Source organism: Salvelinus namaycush, chromosome 32, assembly GCF_016432855.1.
Source record: "Salvelinus namaycush isolate Seneca chromosome 32, SaNama_1.0, whole genome shotgun sequence".
NCBI classification, from domain to species: Eukaryota; Metazoa; Chordata; class Actinopteri; order Salmoniformes; family Salmonidae; genus Salvelinus; species Salvelinus namaycush.
This window is the reverse complement of record NC_052338.1, coordinates 17,330,936-17,354,076: the sequence shown is the minus strand read 5'-3', so window position 1 is coordinate 17,354,076 and position 23,141 is coordinate 17,330,936. Positions and strand designations below refer to the sequence as shown.

Sequence of the window (23,141 nt, the reverse complement as noted above, 5' to 3'; positions counted from 1 at the left end):
TGGGTAATGTGAGAGATGGTAGTTTTAGCTTGTTTGTATAGCTAAATAAACAAATCTAAAAGCTAGATTTTAGCCAAAGTATAAACAACTGTTTCAAAACTCCACTAGTTACTTTTGATAACCAAATGTATTTAGCTAGTGATCTGCCATTCCGTGCATCACATGATAGGCTACACTAGCTAGCTAGTAAGGTTATAAGCTAGCTAGTTGTGCTAGCTAGCTAGTGTAGCCTATCATGTGATGCACGGAATGGCAGATCGCTAGCTAAATACATTTGGTTATCAAAAGTAACTAGTGGAGTTTTGAAACAGTTGTTTATACTTTGGCTAAAATCTAGCTTTTAGATTTGTTTATTTAGCTATACAAACAAGCTAAAACTACACACCACTGAGAACAAGCCATCTCGACCAACTGACTGCTAATTATGCTAGCTAGCTAAATCAAGGGCGAGGGAGGGTGTGAGAGACAGCCGCATGAGCTCAGCCATCCACACAAAGAGACGAGCGTGCAATTACTGAACTGGGAACAATTTCACGCTGTGAGAAATGTTACATGACATCACAATCACAACACATTCAGAACGATTGGGAAGATTTTTACATGACACCCGGCGCTGCCTATTTGAAACTCATGGTTGGATCTGGGAATGTGGCTACCTGCAGACAGATAGACAACATAAAGGCAGATGCATTTCCCCCCTTCGGTCTTGTGTGTGTGTATGTGTGTTTGATTGTGTGTACGCGTGTCTATGTGAGTGTGTCTCTGTGTGTGTGCGTGTACAGCACTATATATCAGGCGCTGGGGAGCTTTTTCTCAATTTTCTGGGTGATTAAGCTTTGGCTCTGCAGCGAACTAACTTCACCACATGTTAACATACCTACACACCAGCACCATTACGGAGACTAAAGACCAGCGACAGACAAGACAAACCAAGGGGTGGGAGCAGTGTGTGTGTGTGTGTGTATCAGTGTACATGTGAGAATACTCTGTGTGTGTGTGTGTGTGTGTGTGTGTGTGTGTGTGTGTGTGTGTGTGTGTGTGTGTGTGTGTGTGTGTGTGTGTGTGTGTGTGTGTGTGTGTGTGTGTGTGTGTGTGTGTGTGTGTGTGTGTGTGTGTGTGTGTGTGAAATATGTCTCATAGCTTATTCTGAACTCTTAGCCCCCTGCTGAACCAGCCAGCATGGTCAAACAGGAAAACACACCCGGCCTGGAGGAGGAGGGAGGGAGGTCAACCTCTGAATGGGGGGAAAGAATAAGTGAAAAGACAGAGGCCGAGTCGGGAAGGAGCACTGTTATGGCTATGGCTTGCTGTGGGTGGTGAAGTAGTAGAAGAAGAAGAAGAAGGGTCCTATAGGTCAATAAAAAAGAATGTGTGGGCCAATCAACTATGTCTATCCTCACTATGTCCACCTGTCCCTACCTGCTGTCCACCACATTGTCCCCATGCTAACGGTCAGATAGACAGATGACCAGTGACATGAAAACAATCAGGACTCTTCACCCACATGGTCTACAAACCTCACAGATGGCTAGGAGGGAGGTACCTAAGGCAAGATCTGTTCCGAACACACACACGCACACACACGCACACACCATTTAGCACAATTATATCACAACGACATGGAATCAGGACATGGACGGTTTCTACACTGTACTCATGAGACCACAGTTACATCCAAATGATTGTTATACTGCAGCGATCCATTTACAATGGCCCTACTTTTAACAAACAGAGAGAAAATTAACCGGAAGAACAAATAAAAAACAGGAAGAACGAATAAAAAAGAGATACGGAAAATACAGTGTGCATGAGAGAAATATGGAGATGGGTAGAGAGAGAGAGTGAAAGACAGATGCATTTCCTGAGTGTCCCTGAGGTTAGCCTGTTGTGTGTTTGGGCTATACTGAGAGGAAGCTGTGATGATCTACCCGTGAAGAGGTGGAGAGACAGGCACTGGGCAGTATGGGAATAATTAGAGGATATACTACACCTAAACGTTGGCCTGAATTGATACAGTTGAGGGCACTGATAACTAAAAAATTCTAAAACCCAAACTATCGCAAGTAGACACTAGAGTGCCGTGTTGCACGAGGAAACTGTCCTACCAATACTACAGTACGGCCTAACTTACTAGAGCCACACATGTACATCCAGTTCCCTCCACAACCCCACCTCTCCCCTGGCCGTTTATTCAAGCTGGAAGTGTTTTTCTCCCCCTCTTCCTCTGGGTTTTCTGCAGGAGCACGTAGCTCACACAAACAGCTCACATACACCAGGCGGGTGGAGAAAGAGAGTCAATAGGAAACGGCCGAAGTTCACCCAAAGTACACCAAATTAGAAGCAGCTTTGCGGTGGGAGGGAGACGGAGCAGCACTGGCTGTAGGGCTGTAGGCTGTAGTACACATTTAATTCAGAAGGTTATCTATAATCCCTTCTTTAAACACTGACTGGAAGAGAAGATAGAAACTATAAAAATATGTATGCCTTGTCTAGAAAAAGAAAAGGAAAAAGTACTTTTTGATTAGGAGAGAGAACGGTGGAAACAGACAGCAGACTGACACTGGTTATGGGGTGCTGACAGGTGGGGGATGCTGACAACTCACAGGGAAACGGTCTGTCTAGTCAGATTTCAGGACGGCACACATCAAGTGCAAAAGTGTCTCCCAGTAGAGGGAACCAATCAAACTGCATCTAAACAAGCCACTGAAACTGAATGGTGCCAACAGACAAGGCAGATCTGCATTTAGCTCCTAAGCAACTTTGTAGTATTTTTTGTGTTATTACATACAGCCGAAAATAACTTTTGGATATCAGAGCGGTGGTAACTCACCAGCATTACGACCAGGAATATGACTTTCCTGAATTGGATCCTTTGTCCGCACTCTCCAGGGCAATTGAACTTATCCCAGAGGCTGCTAAAAGACACCACCGGCGGAGAAGAGGTATTCGGAGTGGACTTCTCGTCCAACTCAGGAGGCATGCACATCATCCACCGCTTCCGAGTATATTACTCGCTAATGTTCAGTCTCTGGACAATAAAGTAGACGAGCTCTGGGTGAGGATCTCCTTCCAGAGAGGTTCAGGGACTGTAACATACACTGTTTCATGGAATCACTGACCCATTCCATACACTGTCCCATTCCATACAGCCAGCTGGGTTCTCAGTACATCGCGCAGACAGGAATAAAGAACTCTCCGGGAAGAAGAAAGGCAGTGGTGTATGTTTCATGATTAATTACTCATGGTGTGATTGTGATAACATACAGAACTCAATTATTTTTGTTCACCTGACCTAGAATACCTCACAATCAAATGCCAACCCTATTACCTCCTAAGAGAATTCTCTTCGGTTATAGTCACAGCCGTGTATATTCCCCCTCAAGACGATACCACGACGCCCCTCAAAGAATGACTCTGGACCTCATGCAAACTGGAAACCACATATCCTGAGGCCGCATTTATTGTAGCTGGGAATTTTAACAAAGCAAATTTGAGGAAAACGAAACAGAAGTTCTATCAACACATTGACTGTAGTACTCGCTCTGGTAAAACTCTCAACCAATGCAACTCCCTCGCCCTCCCTTCGGAAAAATCAGATCACGACTCCATTTTGTCCCTCCCTTCCTATAGGCAGAAACTCAAACAGGAAGTACCCATGCTAAGGTCTATTCAACGCTGGTCTGACCAATCGAAATCCATGCTTCCAGATTGTTTTCATCACGTGGACTGGGATATGTTCCGGGTATCTTCTGAGAATAACATTGATGTATACACGGAAACCGTGACTGAGTTCATCATGAAGTGTATAGGGGAACCAGAAACCGTGGATAGATGGCAGCATTCGCGCAAAACTGAAAACACAAACCACCACATTTAACCACTGCAAGGTGACTGGGAATATGGTTGAATACAAACAGTGTAGTTATTCCCTCTGTAATGCAATCAAACAGGCAAAACGTCAGTACAGAGACAAAGTGGAGTCACAATTCAACGGATCAGACACGAGACGTATGTGGCAGGGTCTACAGACAATCACGGATTACAAAGGGAAAACCAGCCACATCGCGGACACCGCCGTCTTGCTCGCAGACAAGCTAAACACCTTCTTTGCGGATAACACAGTGCCACCAACACGGCCCGCTCCCAAGGACTGTGGCTCTCATTCTCTGTGGCCAACATGAGAAAGACATTTACGCGTTAACCTTCGCAGAGCTGCCGGCCCAGCCGGCATCCATAGCCACATCCTCAGAGCATGCGCAGACCAGCTGGCTTGAGTGTTTACGGACATATTCAATCTCTCCCTATCCCAGTCTGCTGTCCCCACTTGCGTCAATATGTCCACCATTGTTCCTGTACCCAAGAAAGCAAAGGTAACTGAACTAAAGGACTATCGCCCAGTAGCACTCACTTCTGTCATCGTGAAGTGCTTTGAGAGACAAGTTAAGGATCATATCACCTTCACCTTACCTGCCACCCTAGACCCACTTCAATTTGCTTACCGCCCCAATAGATCCACAGACGATGCAATCGTCATCACACTGCACACTGCCCTATCCCATCTGGACAAGAGAAATACCTACGTAAGAATGCTGTTCATTGACTATAGCTCAGCATTCAACACCATAGTACCCTCCAAGTTCATCATTAAGCTTGGGGCCCTGGGTCTGAACCCCGCCCTGTGCAACTGGGTCCTGGACACCTCAACTTCACTGATCCTCAACACATGGGTCCCACAAGGGTGTGTGCTCAGCCCCCTCCTGTACTCCCTGTTCACCCATGACTGTGTGGCCACATACACCTCCAACTCGATCTTCAAGTTTGCAGACGACACAACAATAGTAGGCCTGATTACCAACAATGACGAGACAGCCTACAGGGAGGAGGTGAGGGCCCTGGCCGAGTGGTGGCAGGAAAATAACCTCTACCTCAACGTCAACAAAACAAATGAGCTGATCGTGGACTTCAGGAAACAGCAAAGGGAGCACGCCCCTATCCACATCGACGGGACCGCAGTAGAGAAGGTGGAAAGCTTCAAGTTCCTTGGCGTACACATCACTGACAATCTGAAATGATCCACCCACACAGACAGTGTGGCAACAGCACTTCTTTAACCTCAGGAAGCTGAAGAAATGTGGCTTTGCCCCTAAGACCCTCACAAACCTTTACAGATGCACAATTGAGAGCATCCTGTCGGGCTATATCATCACCTTGTATGGCAACTGCACTGCAGAGGGTGGTGCAGTCTGCCCAACACATCACCGGGAGCACACTGCCTGCCCTCCAAGACACCTACAGCACCCGGTGTCACAGGAATGCCAAAAAGATCATCAAGGACATCAACCACCCGAGCCACGGCCTGTTCACCCCACTATCATCCAGAAGGCAAGGTCAGTACAGGTGCATCAAAGCTGGGACCGAGAGACAGCTTCTATCTCATAGCCATCAGACTGTTAAATAGTCTTCACTAGCCGGCTACCACCCGGTTACTCAACCCTGCACCTTAGAGGCTGCTGCCCTATATACATAGACATGGAATCACTGGCCACTTTAATAATGGAACTCTAGTCACTTTAATAATGTTTACATACTGCTTTTCTCATTTTATATTTATATACTGTATTCTATTCTACCTTATTTTAGTCAATGCCACTCTGACATTGCTCGTCCTAATATTTATGTATTTCTTAATTCCATTCTTGTACTTTTAGATTTGTGTGTATTGTTGTGAATTGTTTGATACCACTGCACTGTGGGAGCTAGGAACACAAGCATTTCGCTACACCCGCAATAACATCTGCTAAATATGTGTATGTGACCAATAAAATGTCATTTCATTTCATTTGAAGGCCAACAGCTTCTAAATGGGACTAGATAGAGGTGTCAGGGTTAGGCACTGGACCTTGGTTTGAACCACTGAAGGGCACTATGTTTGGATCAGAGGTTCATGTCATGTGACTGTGGCTAACCTCCAAGCCACCCTCCCTGCCTTGACCTTTGGGCGCCCACCCGGTGACCTGTTGAGGTTAAAGGCAAATTGGAAACAGTGGGTGTATAAAGAGCCAGAGCTCTCACTTTCCTGAGCGATGCAACAGGTGCGAGGCACTTCAAAGCTTTCATAAAGTGCAACAAGAAGCTAAGACAGACATAAAGAGAGACGAAGGGGAAAGAGAGAGAGAGCGAGAGAGAGAGAATGTTCAAATAGAGAGAGGAATCGAGGGGCAAAGAGAGAAATGTGATACGATTATTTTTTATCCTTTCTTAGAAATAAGAGCCTGGCGACGTTGTTATGATTCTCCAGTCTACGGCAGGCACATTATGGGGTAATTTGATCCACACGTCAGCTCTGGGGATGTTGGAACACATACACACTCTGGAGTTGTTAGAACATGTCAAGATGTCTGATTTTGTTGCAAGTTATACTTTGTAACCTTAGCAGTAAAGGAGACCTGCATTAGACAGGCTACTAATCTCTGAGATAGAGACAACCCAGCAAACAGGGGACATTCCCAGAACATTATCTAAGATTCACATTAAGTTCTTTTAACCTAATGAAACATTCGGGAAACCTTTAAAGAACAGAAAAATGTGTTCTGATAACATTCTTGCAACATCAGGCAAATGTTTTATACAATCATTGTTTAATCATCAGCACGACTGGACAGTTTTTGTGTTATGAGAACATTTGCCGCAACCTGACGAATGTTCTGAGAACTTTCACAGAAACAAATTTGGTTTGCTGGGAAGTTCTTCAAAAGAAGTCTAATGGTTCAGTGGTTCTACAGAAAAAATTGAAAAATGCATTTCCTGCTAATTGTTTCATTTTTAGTAGGAATATAAAAGTGAGTCACCATCCATTATGTCAGAGTGACATCTGACAAATGTAAGAGTGAAATAAAATAAAATCACTCTTCATTTTTCCAATGTAGTCCGTTGCTTCTCTCAATGGGAATTTCTTCCTCGGGAGGGTAAGTGAACTGCATCCAAGATGTCCGACCATTGTTTTCAACGTAATCTACTCACATTCGCATACGCCGATTCATGGACAACTATATCTGGGTTGCATACGATTTACACGGCCCAACGTCACATGCGCATTAGCACTCAGTGCGCACATGGATAAGCGCGAGCAACCAAAAACATGGCAAACCTTGGATGAATATAAAATGCTAATATCTTCAGCTGTGAGTGATGGGGGGGGGGGGGGGGAGAAATTGGCCCCAGCAACAATTATATGAAAAATTCAGTGGATCTTTTGTGCACAAAGATGATGACTAAAGTGTCTTATTAGACATTTTCAAATTTGACTTCTCTATGGAAATTGTCTTTCTGGGCCGGATGTCAGTTAAACTGCAGTACCGAAGCATGGTTGTAGCAGTCGAAACCGTGCTTCCAGATCAGAACCCTGGCCCCTTAGGTGGCATAGCCTGGTCCCAGATCTGTTTGTGCTGTATAGCCAAATCCTATGGTCATTGTCATTGCCAAACAGAGAGAATGGCCTGACAGATCTGGGACCAGCGGGCAGTGGTGTTCCAGCACACCACACCAGCACCGTTTCAAAGTTGTTACCCTCCTTTTTATCCCCCCATCCATCCCCCCTCCAACCTCTTAGTTGTCCTGTCACATGCCCGCAAAATCAGCTTGGTGTGAAAGCTGTGACCATGGTCTTTCATGTCCCTATCTGAATCACATTAAGCCTTCAAGAGAAGAACAGGGACAGGGCCTAATTAACATATCATGCTGTTATCTCAAGCATGGTCTGTCTGTCTGCAGACCATTGTTTACAACAAAGGGAGAACTTGGCATTGGACATTGTTGTTCAGCTACAAGGATGTAACTGCAGAGAAAACATGAGACTGTTGATACATGTGTATGGGAGCACACACGTGTACACACAATACACACACTTAAGCATGCAGGCACACAGAAAAACACGTACATGTGCACACACATGTGAACACACACACCCACCCACCCACCCACCCACCCACCCACCCACCCACACACACACACACACACACACACACACACACACACACACACACACACACACACACACACACACACACACACACACACTTTATTAACTATTATGCCTGCTCATGTCATACACAATCCATGCAATACAAATCAGTATTACCTGCTTCACTAGAAGAATAAGACGACAAAGGGATGAGAGTCAACTAACCTCAGAAATATCTGAACAAGTCATTTACCATCAATTTTGTGCTTTACTTGACAATGGCTAGCGCTTAGACCCTTTAAGTGAACGTGTGAATCGTTTCAATGTTGGTGTTCAAGTCCCGAAAGGCCTTGGGATTACAGCTTCCAATGCCATATCGATTACAGACAAAGACAAACCATTCATACTGTATTGTCGTGTAGTGTTATAACCGTATGACTATCACTCCTGTCAAAGGATTCAATAATTAAAATATTCTCAAGTTTCTCAAAGATTATCCTCATATTGTAATTTTCAGTTAATATTTTTTTTTTTTTTTTGCATTCACCAATAACCTTGAATTCTATAAGCCTATACAGTGGGGCAAAAAAGTATTTAGTCAGCCACCAATTGTGCAAGTTCTCCCACTTAAAAAGATGAGAGAGGCCTGTAATTTTCATCATAGGTACACTTCAACTATGACAGACAAAATGAGAAAAAAAATCCAGAAAATCACATTGTAGGATTTTTTATGAATTTATTTGCAAATTATGGTGGAAAATAAGTATTTGGTCAATAACAAAAGTTTATCTCAATACTTTGTTATATACCCTTTGTTGGCAATGACAGAGGTCAAACGTTTTCTGTAAGTCTTCACAAGGTTTTCACACACTGTTGCTGGTATTTTGGCCCATTCCTCCATGCAGATCTCCTCTAGAGCAGTGATGTTTTGGGGCTGTTGCTGGGCAACACGGACTTTCAACTCCCTCCAAAGATTTTCTATGGGGTTGAGATCTGGAGACTGGCTAGGCCACTCCAGGACCTTGAAATGCTTCTTACGAAGCCACTCCTTCGTTGCCCGGGCGGTGTGTTTGGGATCATTGTCATGCTGAAAGACCCAGCCACGTTTCATCTTCAATGCCCTTGCTGATGGAAGGAGGTTTTCACTCAAAATCTCACGATACATGGCCCCATTCATTCTTTCCTTTACACGGATCAGTCGTCCTGGTCCCTTTGCAGAAAAACAGCCCCAAAGCATGATGTTTCCACCCCCATGCTTCACAGTAGGTATGGTGTTCTTTGGATGCAACTCAGCATTCTTTGTCCTCCAAACACGAAGAGTTGAGTTTTTACCAAAAAGTTCTATTTTGGTTTCATCTGACCATATGACATTCTCCCAATCTTCTTCTGGATCATCCAAATGCTCTCTAGCAAACTTCAGACAGGCCTGGACATGTACTGGCTTAAGCAGGGGGACACGTCTGGCACTGCAGGATTTGAGTCCCTGGCGGCGTAGTGTGTTACTGATGGTAGGCTTTGTTACTTTGGTCCCAGCTCTCTGCAGGTCATTCACTAGGTCCCCCCGTGTGGTTCTGGGATTTTTGCTCACCGTTCTTGTGATAATTTTGACCCCACGGGGTGAGATCTTGCGTGGAGCCCCAGATCGAGGGAGATTATCAGTGGTCTTGTATGTCTTCCATTTCCTAATAATTGCTCCCACAGTTGATTTCTTCAAACCAAGCTGCTTACCTATTGCAGATTCAGTCTTCCCAGCCTGATGCAGGTCTACAATTTTGTTTCTGGTGTCCTTTGACAGCTCTTTGGTCTTGGCCATAGTGGAGTTTGGAGTGTGACTGTTTGAGGTTGTGGACAGGTGTCTTTTATACTGATAACAAGTTCAAACAGGTGCCATTAATACAGGTAATGAGTGTAGGACAGAGGAGCCTCTTAAAGAAGAAGTTACAGGTCTGTGAGAGCCAGAAATCTTGCTTGTTTGTAGGTGACCAAATACTTATTTTCCACCATAATTTGCAAATAAATTCATTAAAAATCCTACAATGTGATTTTCTCATAGTTGAAGTGTACCTATGATGAAAATTACAGGCCTCTCTCATCTTTTTAAGTGGGAGAACTTGCACAATTGGTGGCTGACTAAATACTTTTTTGCCCCACTGTACATAATAGTACCTATTATACTGTACATTACTGTCCTGATATCCATTCTATAATGGAAAACAAACAAATACAAAGAACAATGTCCAAAATATAAAACTAAGCTATGAATTTAGAAAATATTTAAATGCTTTAGTGCATGCATCAAACATCATAATATCATCACACACACAAACACACCAACACCTTCTCATTGTATCCTTCGTACAACAATTTGTTTTCCTGCTCATTCTAAAAAAAGAAGGCTTATGTGTGTGTATGTGAGTGTGTGTGCTTGTGCATGCCTGTGTGTGTTAACAGAGCGCAGCTCATAGTGAATAGATCTAATTGACACCCTTGGGGCTTCCATTGCACTGAATTAATTAATTAATAAAAAACTAAGTTTCAATGACCTCTCTGGGAAGCTCTTTAAATTAAAGTCCAATTTAAACTGTTCCTTATTTAAACATGAAAGGGCGCAGAGCGTTGCAAGACGAGTGCAATGCCACAAGGCTAATGTGTATGTAGTCTATGCATATGAAATAGTGGGGGGAAAGAAAGATTGCCCAATCGGTTCAATCTTGTTTTGCTACATTGCCTTAGTGATGAATACAAGCAAGTCTGTTATCAGGATAATTTGCAACACACACACACACACACATACATACACATACACACGTGCACACACACACACACACATGCACACACACACACACCCTCTGTGCATGAATGGAAAATGTTTTTCTAATTGCATTGAAATGCTAATCAAAGGCACCTTGTGTGTGGTGATTAATGAACATGATGAGTTACTTATACTTTAATGTTCAAGATGATTTAATTTCGTAGAACACACACACACACGCACACACACACATACACAAGCACGCACACACACAATGAACACACACTGGTGTACTGTAATGACGAGAAATTATGTCCTTTTCTATTAGTGATCACACCACAGTGACAAGATAATAGTCTTATCAATCATGAACGGAACACTGCACTAGCTACTATACCTGGAGACTATTATAAATCTATGGAATACAGTTATTGCATTCCCTCTATTCTCTCATGTAAGGCATTCACACAAAAGCAAACACACCCACACACATACCTTTCTTATACATAGGATACACACAGTATGCACATATAACAGCTCAGCTAAACCATCAATTAAGATTATCAAATTTAGGTAGAAACTATAGGATTTATGTGGGATTAAATCTGCTTTGCCAGATAAACTAATTTGCTATATTTTATGGGGCATACAAATGCAAAATATAAACAAATCTAATTAAACAAATAAAGAGAGGCTATTCATGTAAAACCAATGTAGCCTACTGTAGGAGCGCAGTGAAGTGAGGTGAGTAGGGGGTGAATAGTAGCCACCTTCTCCACTTTCGCTGTTACTGATAAGGGCCACTTCCCTGTGATTTGTGCCTGTAGAGCAAACACGTCCTGGGAAGTGTAGTGACATGACCGACAGTACAGCAGTGCTTAACATTATCTGCTCTCCAGTCATCATACTATCAAAATAAATCAAGTGTGTGTGGGGGGGGGGGGGGGGGGGCTTAAACAAACACTTGTATTGCCAGGAGATCACGCCTTCTCAAAAAGCGGAGTGGAGGGGTCACAGGTAAACACACACAGATAAGGCAAGTATTCCATAAGCTAAGGTTATTATCTGACTGCAAACCACTGACTTCTTCTCATGAGTGTGTGATAGGACAGACAGACTAGCCTACTTCTGAGTGAGTAAAAAAAACATGTTTAGCAATGTTCTGCATATGGAGTGTGTAAAGAGAGTGAGTGAATGTGTGCCATCATTCTTGTCAGAAAAAAGGGTCTGTCTAATAGACATCATTCTGAAAGTAGTCAGACCCCTTTACTTTTTCCACCTTTGTTTTTACGTTACAGCCTTATTCTAAAATGGATGAAATAGTTTTTTCCCCCCTCATCAATCTACACACAATTCCCCATAATGACAAAGCAAAAACGGATTTTTAGAAACGTTTGCATATTTATATCAAATTAAAAACTGAAATATCACATTTACATAAGTATTCAGACCCTTTACTCAGTACTTTGTTGAAGCACCTTTGCAGCGATTACAGCCTCAAGACTTCTTGGGTATGACGCTACAAGCTTGGCACACCTGTATTTGAGGAGTTTCTCACATTCTTCTCTGTAGATCCTCTCAAGCTCTGTCAGGTTGGATGAAGAGAGTCGCTGCACAGCTATTTTCAGGTCTCTCCAGAGATGTTAGATCGGGTTCAAGTCTGGGCTCTGGCTGGGCCACTCAAGGACATTCAGAGACTTGTCCCGAAGCCACTCCTGTGTTGTCTTGGCTGTGTGCTTAGGGTTGTTGTCTTGTTGGAATGTGAACATTCGCCCCAGTCTGAGGTCCTGAGCGCTCTGGAGCAGGTTTTCATTAAGGATCTCTCTCTGTACTTGAAGCAGGTTTTCATTAAGGATCTCTCTGTAGTTTTCTCCGTTCATCCTTCCGTCGATCCTGACTAGTCTCCCAGTCCCTGCTGATGAAAAACATCCCCACAGCATGATGCTGCCTCCAGACGTGACACTTGGCATGCAGGCCAAATATTTCAATCTTGGTTTCATCAGACCAGAGAATCTAGTTTCTCATGGTCTGAGAGTCCTTTAGGTGCCTTTTGGCAATCTCAAAGCGGGCTGTCATGTGTCTTTTACTGAGGAGTGGCTTCCGTCTGGCCACTGTACCATAAAGGCCTGATTGGTGGAGTGCTGCAGAGATGGTTGTCCATCTGGAAGGTTCTCCCATCTCCACAGTGAACCTCTGGAGCACTGTCAGAGTGACCATTGGGCTCTTGGTCACCTCCCTGACCAAGGCCCTTCTCCCCAGATTGCTCAGTTTGGCTGGGCGGCCAGCTCTAGGAAGAGTCCTGGTGGTTCCAATCTTCTTCCATTTAAGAAAAATGGAGGCTACTGTGTTCTTGGGGACCTTCAATGCTGCAGACAATTTTTGCTACCCTTCCGCAGATCTGTGCCTCAACACAATCCAGTCTCGGAGTTCAACGGACAATTCATTCGACCTCATGGCTTGGTTTTTGCTCTGACATGCACTGTCAACTGTGAGACCTTATAGACAGGTGTGTGCCTTTCCAAATCATGCCCAATCAATTGAATTTAACACATATCTAAAAACCTGTTTTCACTTTGTCATATTGGGGTATTATGTGTGGATTGAAGAGGAGAAAAAAAGTATCTTAATCCATTTTAGAATAAGGCTGTAACGTAACAAAATGTGGGAAAAGTCAAGGGGTCTGAATACATTCCCAATGCACTGTAAAACAGGTCTGTCTATAGCCTTGGAGCAAGCCGTTCAAAATGAACCTTGTTGAAGAGTTGGAGAGAGAGAGAGAATACAACCCATATTTATGTTTCTTTATTTTCCCTTTTTGTACTTTAACTATTTACACATCGTTACAAACACTGTACAAAGCCATAATATGACATTTGAAATGTCTCTATTCCTTTGAAACATTAGTGATTGTAATGTTTACTGTTCATTTTTTATTTAACTTTTATCTACTATCAATTTCACTTGCTTTGGCAATGTAAACATATAATGTAAACATATGTTTCCCATGCCAATAAATATCTTTGAATTGAATTGAGAGAGTGAGAGAGTGAGCGAGAGAAGGGGGAGAGGGAGAGCATCTCTATGCTCTACGTCCTGGGGTTATAGCCGCCCCCTGCCCCCTGTCATCTCTCTTTTTCTGGGAGGGAGGGAAGTGTCAAGGCACAGCCTGCCCGTGTTTACTCTGTGCATTCCTCCGCCCAGTGTAGGGACCAGGAGATCACATACTGCTTGCGTCCCAAATGGCACCCTATTCCCTATAGTGTGCAGTACTTTTAACCAGGGCCCTATAGGGCTCTGGTTTAAAAGTATTGCACAATGTAGGGAATAGGGTGCTATTTGAGATGCAGCTACTGAACATACATCAGCCTGCTGTAGAGAGCTGTTTCCACCTCCAGAATTTACGACCCAAGTGTGTACAGATGAAATATGACATGGCTAGGACTAGGAGGAACGCTTCAAGCACAGGGCCATGTCACAGTGACAGGACAAAAAAAGTGTGAGTTGTTACAAATGAAGTCAATGGCTGCTCTACAAGTCATTTGAGATATAAGAACGATTTATGTTTTAAAGAATTATGGACAATAAAGTATCTATTATACTCTGTTCTATTCTTGCATGTGTTTAATTCTTGAATAAGTTATCTAACTAGTTACTTAACACTCAGACACAGGTATGCCCTACAACACTGTTTATGGCATATTAGGGTGATTTAAGGGGCAATGATGGGGTCACAAGTGTGTGTGTGTGTATGTGTGTGTGTGTGTGTGTGTGTGTGTGTGTGTGTGTGTGTGTGTGTGTGTGTGTGTGTGTGTTGGGCATATTTAATGTGTGGTCAGTAAACGCATCAGATGAGAGGAAATGAGAAGACAGGAAACACTGTGAGGGGTGCATGGACACAATATAAAGAGATGATCAAAGAGATTAAGTGGACAAGCCTCGCACATTATGGCTATTAGAATTTCATTATGTCATTATGATGATAGGGTACTGTTATGAAGCTCCTAGGCAGTAGACACGTGAAATGAAAGGGAGCAAAAGTTAACCTACACTGTGCGCTCCGGCGGTGTTGCCAGTCTCTCTGAGCGAGCCCGCCGAAGCACGCTTTCAGTGCCTTCTCTTGTAGCATGCACGAAGAGGGACTCGAAGTGTAGAAATCCAACATTTGTCCCGGGCTCACCGCTAGCAAATCCATACAATCAAACATGATTTCCCTTAGTCGCAAAAGTCTGCCTGTTATTGTATTCCTTTAAAATATAATTTAGGTGTGGATAATAATCGCGAACATAAGTGCACACAACTCCATCAAAGTCTGCCCCTTTCTTGGCACGTAAAATATTGGTCTTCTTCCCAGACTATGAGAGTCATGAATTATGACAGACAACACCGCTAAAAGCTTGTAATTGACCCAAATGATGATTTGCCATTTTCCTCTGGTGTCCGGTTGTTGAGACGAAAAGGTGTCAGCCAGTCAGTCACCTCCGTAACGTTCCAACGTGTGTCAGCCAGTCAGTCACCTCCGTAACGTTCCAACGTGTATATACTTTATTTTTTGCACAGCCCCGTGTAGTGCGCTTAACAACAAGCTCCTCGCTCGAGCCCGCCGTACTGAAAATATGTTCTTATAAATATTACAGATCGCGTTTTAAAACCACATCTCCCCGTTCGGATGACGAATGGGTTATCCTGCCTCCATGCAGCTCATTTCATACTAGTTTGGTCACAGAGAATGAAAGATTGAATTGCCTAATATATGCGAGTGAACTTTCTATGAACCCATCCGAGACTGCTAACCTTCAAATGACCCAACCAGTCTGACATCACCAAGTCCCAGGATTCTCACACACCGTGCAGCGCGAGCCTCACAACCAGCAGCAGCAGCGCGAGCCAGGCTGAAAGAAGAAACGCAGGCAGCTCGAGCTCACCGTGCATAATATTATTTTCCCTCGAAAGAACACGATACACGATATTTTCGTGCGATAAAAACACATGTCTAAATTCATGAATCAAAGTAGCTCACTTAGATTTGTTCACGATCTAACCAACCATGGTAGGGTATTACTGTGTATCACAGCAAAAGTATAGGCTACAACTGTTTAAAAGAGTATGCAATCTGATAAAGAAAAATATACACTGCTCAAAAAAATAAAGGGAACACTTAAACAACACAATGTAACTCCAAGTCAATCACACTTCTGTGAAATCAAACTGTCCACTTAGGAAGCAACACTGATTGACAATGAATTTCACATGCTGTTGTGCAAATGGAATAGACAAAAGGTGGAAATTATAGGCAATTAGCAAGACACCCCCAATAAAGGAATGGTTCTGCAGGTGGTGACCACAGACCACTTCTCAGTTCCTATGCTTCCTGGCTGATGTTTTGGTCACTTTTGAATGCTGGCGGTGCTTTCACTCTAGTGGTAGCATGAGACGGAGTCTACAACCCACACAAGTGGCTCAGGTAGTGCAGTTCATCCAGGATGGCACATCAATGCGAGCTGTGGCAAAAAGGTTTGCTTTGTCTGTCAGCATAGTGTCCAGAGCATGGAGGGGCTACCAGGAGACAGGCCAGTACATCAGGAGACGTGGAGGAGGCCGTAGGAGGGCAACAACCCAGCAGCAGGACCGCTACCTCCGCATTTGTGCAAGGAGGAGCACTACCAGAGCCCTGCAAAATGACCTCCAGCAGGCCACAAATGTGCATGTGTCTGCTCAAACGGTCAGAAACAGACTCCATGAGGGTGGTATGAGGGCCCGACGTCCACAGGTGGGGGTTGTGCTTACAGCCCAACACCGTGCAGGACGTTTGGCATTTGCCAGAGAACACCAAGATTGGCAAATTCGCCACTGGCGCCCTGTGCTCTTCACAGATGAAAGCAGGTTCACACTGAGCACATGAGCACATGTGACAGACGTGACAGAGTCTGGAGACGCCGTGGAGAACGTTCTGCTGCCTGCAACATCCTCCAGCTTGACCGGTTTGGCGGTGGGTCAGTCATGGTGTGGGGTGGCATTTCTTTGTGGGGCCGCACAGCCCTCCATGTGCTCGCCAGAGGTAGCCTGACTGCCATTAGGTACCGAGATGAGATCCTCAGACCCCTTGTGAGACCATATGCTGACACATGCACATTTGTGGCCTGCTGGAGGTCATTTTGCAGGGCTCTGGTAGTGCTCCTCCTTGCACAAAGGCGGAGGTAGCGGTCCTGCTGCTGGGTTGTTGCCCTCCTACGGCCTCCTCCACGTCTCCTGATGTACTGGCCTGTCTGGTAGCGCCTCCATGCTCTGGACACTACGCTGACAGACACAGCAAACCTTTTTGCCACAGCTCGCATTGATGTGCCATCCTGGATGAACTGCACTACCTGAGCCACTTGTGTGGGTTGTAGACTCCGTCTCATGCTACCACTAGAGTGAAAGCACCGCCAGCATTCAAAAGTGACCAAAACATTAGCCAGGAAGCATAGGAACTGAGAAGTGGTCTGTGGTCACCACCTGCAGAACCATTCCTTTATTGGGGGTGTCTTGCTAATTGCCTATAATTTCCACCTTTTGTCTATTCCATTTGCACAACAGCATGTGAAATTTATTGTCAATCAGTGTTGCTTCCTAAGTGGACAGTTTGATTTCACAGAAGTGCGATTGACTTGGAGTTACATTGTGTTGTTTAAGTGTTCCCTTTATTTTTTTGAGCAGTGTATAAAGAAAACGCAAATGGAGTACATCTTAACATTTCAATACATTTTCAATTTCAGAGTTTTACAAACACATGTTACATTGTAACTCTGTCAAGTCTCATGCACTTGTTTTGTCAGTAGCCTAGGCTACTTCTGACAGCTGTTGAGCAGCAGTATATGATCAGAGAAATTCTATATAGTGCAAAGTTATTATGTAGCCTAGGCTATGATTTTTGACATGTTTACAGCTTCAATATGTTATCTTATTATTTTATGACCAATAGTTAGTTACTTGAAAAATGGTTATGTGGACATGAAATACACGTGGGTAACAAAACTGATAAAGTAAAATCTCAGTTGTTGTTTATTCTCACATGTGCATTACTGCAAGTTAAGTTAAATTGGGAAAGTTAAATCAGAATCTTTATGACTCGATTTGTTTCTAGGCTACTTAATCTATGCATTATACACACTGTTACAGGCAGGGACATTTTAATTTCTCAAAATCCTATAATTAGATGAAACAAGTTTGTAAGAATAGGGTTTTAGTAAGGGCATGAATAATACGAATAATACTGTAGTTTGAGTGTTTGTCACTTTGTGTTGTGAAGAACCAAAGAAAGATCCAAATAAGAATATACACTCAATTATGGAATTTGTGGAATTTATGGAAAATGTGTTTTTCAAAATGACAAATGTGCATTGAAATAACTCTACCTACAGTTCAGAGAAAATATAAGGACATATTGGTCCTTTGTGGTTGGTTGGGGAAGTGGGTGCACCATGAACCTCTCCACGACTATCTAAACATCCCATCAACCATCTCTCTAACTCTGCATGTGCCACACACACACACACAGTCTAACCCCTTTAGAAAGACCCAACATAACCCCTGCACATTGACTCGGTACCGGTACCCCCTCATAGCCTAGGCTACATAATAACTTTGCACTATATAGAATTTCTCTGATCACGTACTGCTGCTCAAGAGCTGTCAGAAGTACATTGCCTCGTTATTGTTATATTATTGTGTTACTTTTGATAATTTTTTACGTTAGTTTATTTAGTAAATATTTTCTTAACTCTTCCTGAAGTGCACTGTTGGTTAAGGGCTTGTAAGTAAGCATTTCACGGTAAGGTCTACACCTGTTTTTAAAGCCACAATCTGTAATTCATATTTCAGTGATTCTAAATCATTAATAGAAATAGCCATTGAACAGCAGTAACCATTACAGATAACACCTTTAAGCTGATAACTTTATAAAATATTATGATTTCCTGGTTGTGCCAAAGTTGCTCAGGATATAATTCATTATCCTGCTATAGGCTACTGCTGAGCTGCACTTCCTTGAATGTTGAGGGAGGAAGTGTACCATGTTATTGAGCCCGTTATACAGTGATAACCTAGTGGGTGGGTGATCCGCTGTGGTAAAATAGTAACGTTATACTATTGTATTATATTCAGTTCTGTTATGTAGAATACTATCATTATGTGATCTTGCAGACATTGATTCATCTTTGACCTAACTTTATTAAACAAGCACCATTCGCCAGGGTAGCCGGTTCTCTGAACAGCTGAACGAGTAGAGCAGGTACTGTGCATAAAGTAGAGAATCCCACACATGCACAGAGGCTTTGGACCTTCAGCTGTCAGGAAGAGGGGTCCAGAGAAGTCGGCCACTCCAAAATAATAATTAGCTCATTAGGCATTCCTTCAACTTGGTTAATTGGTTACACCCTGACTTAAAATCTCCAGACCGAAAATTTGCCTGATCATTATAATAAAGTCACACAAAAAAGTTAGTATTTCTATTTTACATGTAATTTCAACTACAATATCAGCTGAATTACAACCAGGTTTGGGGTCAATTCATTTTTACATTTAAACTGAAATTAATTTAATTAATAAATTGACTAATCCTCAGTGACAAATAGGTGAACTTTATTTCACCTGCTTGACTTGACTAAAATGAAAACTGAAGTGACCCCCAACCCTTCCACAAACCCCAAGGGGACTTCAGCACTGATTACATGTTATGTTGTATGTTTATAACCCAGATAAGAAACAGTGAAAGTCAACAGCCTGGTTCTGATAATGTGTGCTTATTAACAACAACATCCTAGCTATCGACTGGGGCGGCAGGTAGCCTAGTGGTTAGAGCGTTGTCCAGTAACCGAAAGGTTGCTGTCAAATCCCTGAGCTGACAAGGTAAAAATATGTCGTTCTGCCCCTGACCAAGGCAGTTAACCCACTGTTCCCCGGTAGGCCATCATTGTAAATAAGAATTTGTTCTTAACTGACTTGCCAGGTCAAGGAAAATTATATTGTCTCACTGAAAGTACTTGATAAAGTAGCTAAACACTGAAGACTTCAACAGAAAACACTGAGGAAGACTTGACAAGTTCTTGTCATAACTTGTGATTATGTTGCGTGGATGGGATGAACATGTTTTCGAGAGAGAGATAGTTTCAGGGAGGCTCAGCGGGTGCTCATCTCTTTTACAGAGGAGGAGAGACTGATCCCCTTGATGCTGATGAATAATGTAGCAGAGCCGAGAGAGTGGAGAGAGCAGAGAGCCGAAAAGGAACCCCTGTCCCCACCACATACAGCCTACACCACCTGCCTCCCGATGGCTCGCCCCACTGTAACTGTATCCCCTCTCCCCTCACACACACACACACCCCTCCACTACCCCATTAGGAACCCCTGAGCCACCCTCTCCCTGTTACACAACCTGCACCCCCCCCCCACTCCGATCGCCACACTGTAACAGTAATCTACTTGCACCCCCCCCACCCACCCTACCACCACCTGCCCCCCACGGCTGGCTCGCACCACTGTAACAATAACCCACATGCACTCCAACCCCCTCCCTCACCCCACCCCCATGTACCCCATAAGCCAGACCTATCCAGGTAATTTATCCACATGGTTTAGATTCACCTGTAATTAGAAGGTGACAATGAACCTGTCTTTCAAGATAAGATACTTTCTGACATCAAGTGCTCCTCCAGGTCCTGCAGCTCCCTGGGAGCTCATTTAACATGGCTGGACAAAGCGACAAAGCTTGAAGTTTAGGCTACACATATGGAACATGCAGGACAGGTAGCAGGTACTAGCCATAGGTGCTATTTAGTTTGAGCTCACTTAGGAAAGAGACTTTCAATCATTGCTTAAAGTGCGCGCAAGAGACAGAGAGAGAGCGAGAGCAAGAGAGAGAGAGAGAGAGCAAGAGAGAGAGAGAGAGAGCAAGAGAGAGAGAGAGAGAGAAAGAGAGAGAGCAAGAGACAGAGAGAGAGAGAGTAAGAGAGAGCGAGAAAGAGAGAGAGAGAGCAAGAGACAGAGAGCAAGAGAGAGACAGAGAGCAAGAGAGAGAGAGAGCGAAAGAGAGAGCAAGAGACAGAGAGAGGAAGAGACAGAGAGAGAGAGAGAGACAGAGAGCAAGAGGGAGAGAGAGAGAAAGAGAGAGCAAGAGACAGAGAGAGGAAGAGACAGAGAGAGAAAGAGCGGGAGAGAGAGCGAGAGAGAGACAGCGAGAGAAAGAGAGCGAGAGCAAGAGAGAGAGAGAGAGCAAGAGACAGAGAGAGCAAGAGAGAGAGAGAGAGTAAGAGAGAGAGAGAGAAAGAGGGAGGATAGCATTACCACTGCATGTTCGTTCCGCAACTTCAGATATCTTTTACATTATTTCCCATTTATTTTTCATGAGCAAACTTTTGATAGCATATTAATGGCGAGGATGGAGGATTTTAGCACTGGCAGTAATTCCTGCTTGGGTCGCTCAGCGTTCAGATAGCTATATTTAGTTACACTTGCACTCTGCTTATTTAATTGAAGCCGCATGACTAAAGAGGAATATGATGAAGGGTAGATCTATTTTCCACTGGAATTACAGATCATGCCAACGCACACATTCGGGATTCTCTGGTTAGAAAGTAATGTGATATGCAGAAAATGAAGAGAGATTAATTTGTTCTATGCTAAAAATCTTTCGTTTTTTCTGTTCTTGTGCCTGAGCTTTAAAGGATTCCGTTATCACTTTGTCTGATAGAGATACCTTTTTGTCACTTTTATTTTATTGAGAAAATAATGACTGTGTATATACTATATTTGACAAGGTGGTAACAGTATTAAGATGAACATGACTGTTAGTCCATGTCACGTCTACTCCTGCTCCTCCCCTCCAGCGTGCCACGTCGCCGGAATACTAACCACCGGTCCTGGGAATCAACATTGTGCACACCTGGCACTCATCATTACGCTCACCTGGCACTCATCATTACGCTCACCTGGCACTCATCATTACGCTCACCTGGCACTCATCATTACGCTCACCTGGCACTCATCATTATGATTCACACCTGGACCTCATTACCTCCCCTTTATAGGTCCCTTCCTTTTGTTCATTCCTCAGTTGGTATTGCACCTGTGTTCATGTTACCTTGCTTCTGTTACACTATCATGTTTGTTGTTTTCATTAAACATTTTACCTGCACCTGCTTCTTGACTTACGGTGTCATCGTTACAGAATAACACCTTATCTAAGGGAAGCATCAGGGAGTGTTTCTTTGTTCATTTTTTTGTGTTGGAAGGTATGTCGGTTCCGGGTGTCAGTACTTGAGCTATCAGGGAGGCCTCAGCCGGCTTGTCGGGCTCTCACGTCAGGTTTCTGTGCCTCAGCGGAGGCGACTGGTCCACTCCTGATCCCCGGGATCGTCCCTTTGGTCGGTGTCCTGCGGATGGAGCCGTGCGCCGGGGAGGGGGCACTGTCACGTATGCTCTCTCTCCGGCGCTCTAGGTCGCCATGCTCAGCTGGATCGACAGGTTCCCACGCCTCAGCAGAGGTGACCGGTCCGCTCCTGATCCCCGGGATCGTCATCTTGGTCGGCGACCGGCGGCTTGGGCCACGCACTGTGTGCTCCCTCTCTGGCCTCTAGATCACCAGGCTGCTGATTACTGTGCACACCTGTCACCATCGTCACGTGCCTCCTTACACTCACCTGGACTCCATCACCTCCTTGATTACCTTCCCTATATTTGTCACTCTCCTTGGTTCTTTCCTCAGGTGTTATTGACTCATGTCAGTGCGTTGTTTGTGTTTCTTGTTTTATGTACCTTTTATTTATTAAACACTTACTCCCTGTACTTGCTTCCCTACTCTCAGCGTACATCGTTACAGTCCATGTTTGTTCAAAGGCTCATTGGAGAGGAAGTACATTTTGCAACTTGTCTCTCAAGTCTTGCCCGACAGCATTTGCCAATACTCAATATTAAATGTGTTAAATATTGACACCTTTTATGGCTTCAAATTATCAAAGATAAAATTATTTATTGGAGGTGTTTGTTTCATGTCAATGATAATTATATTTTCACTTCCAATAAACAAATAAAGGAGCATGTTTCATACAATATCCTTATTCTGAGCTCCCTGACAAAGACCAGAGAAAGCCCTTTCCTACTGCAGCCAGCACTAAATGTCTCCAGGTGGATAAAGTTGTGAAGAGGCAGAAGAGTGGAAGAAATGGAGGGGTGTAGAAGTGAAAAGATAGCGATGGAGGGGTGGAAGGAGAGAACTGTGGAAAGAGCGAAACAGGGTAGGTTATGAAAAAACCACTCAAACCTAACAAAACCCAAAAGTGCTGAAAGATCCATTTATTTAACCCTCTTCTCTTTTCTCTACTTCTTTTCACACCTCTTGTTCTCTTTTTTCACAGTTAAGGCAACATATTTTCATTTTTTCTGTTAGTACATGTCTTT

General features: G+C 43.7%; 1 protein-coding gene across 1 annotated transcript in view; it reads right to left on the bottom strand.

The window, feature by feature from the left end:
• Window positions 1-14,916, bottom strand: part of LOC120027037 (retinoic acid receptor alpha-A-like) — a 150,797-nt gene extending 135,881 nt beyond the window's left edge. The window contains exon 1 of the mRNA XM_038971881.1: window positions 14,760-14,916. Within this exon, the coding sequence (XP_038827809.1) occupies window positions 14,760-14,916 (157 nt within the window). The remainder of the gene's footprint in view (window positions 1-14,759) is intronic.
• Between the last annotated feature and the right edge of the window lie 8,225 nt (window positions 14,917-23,141).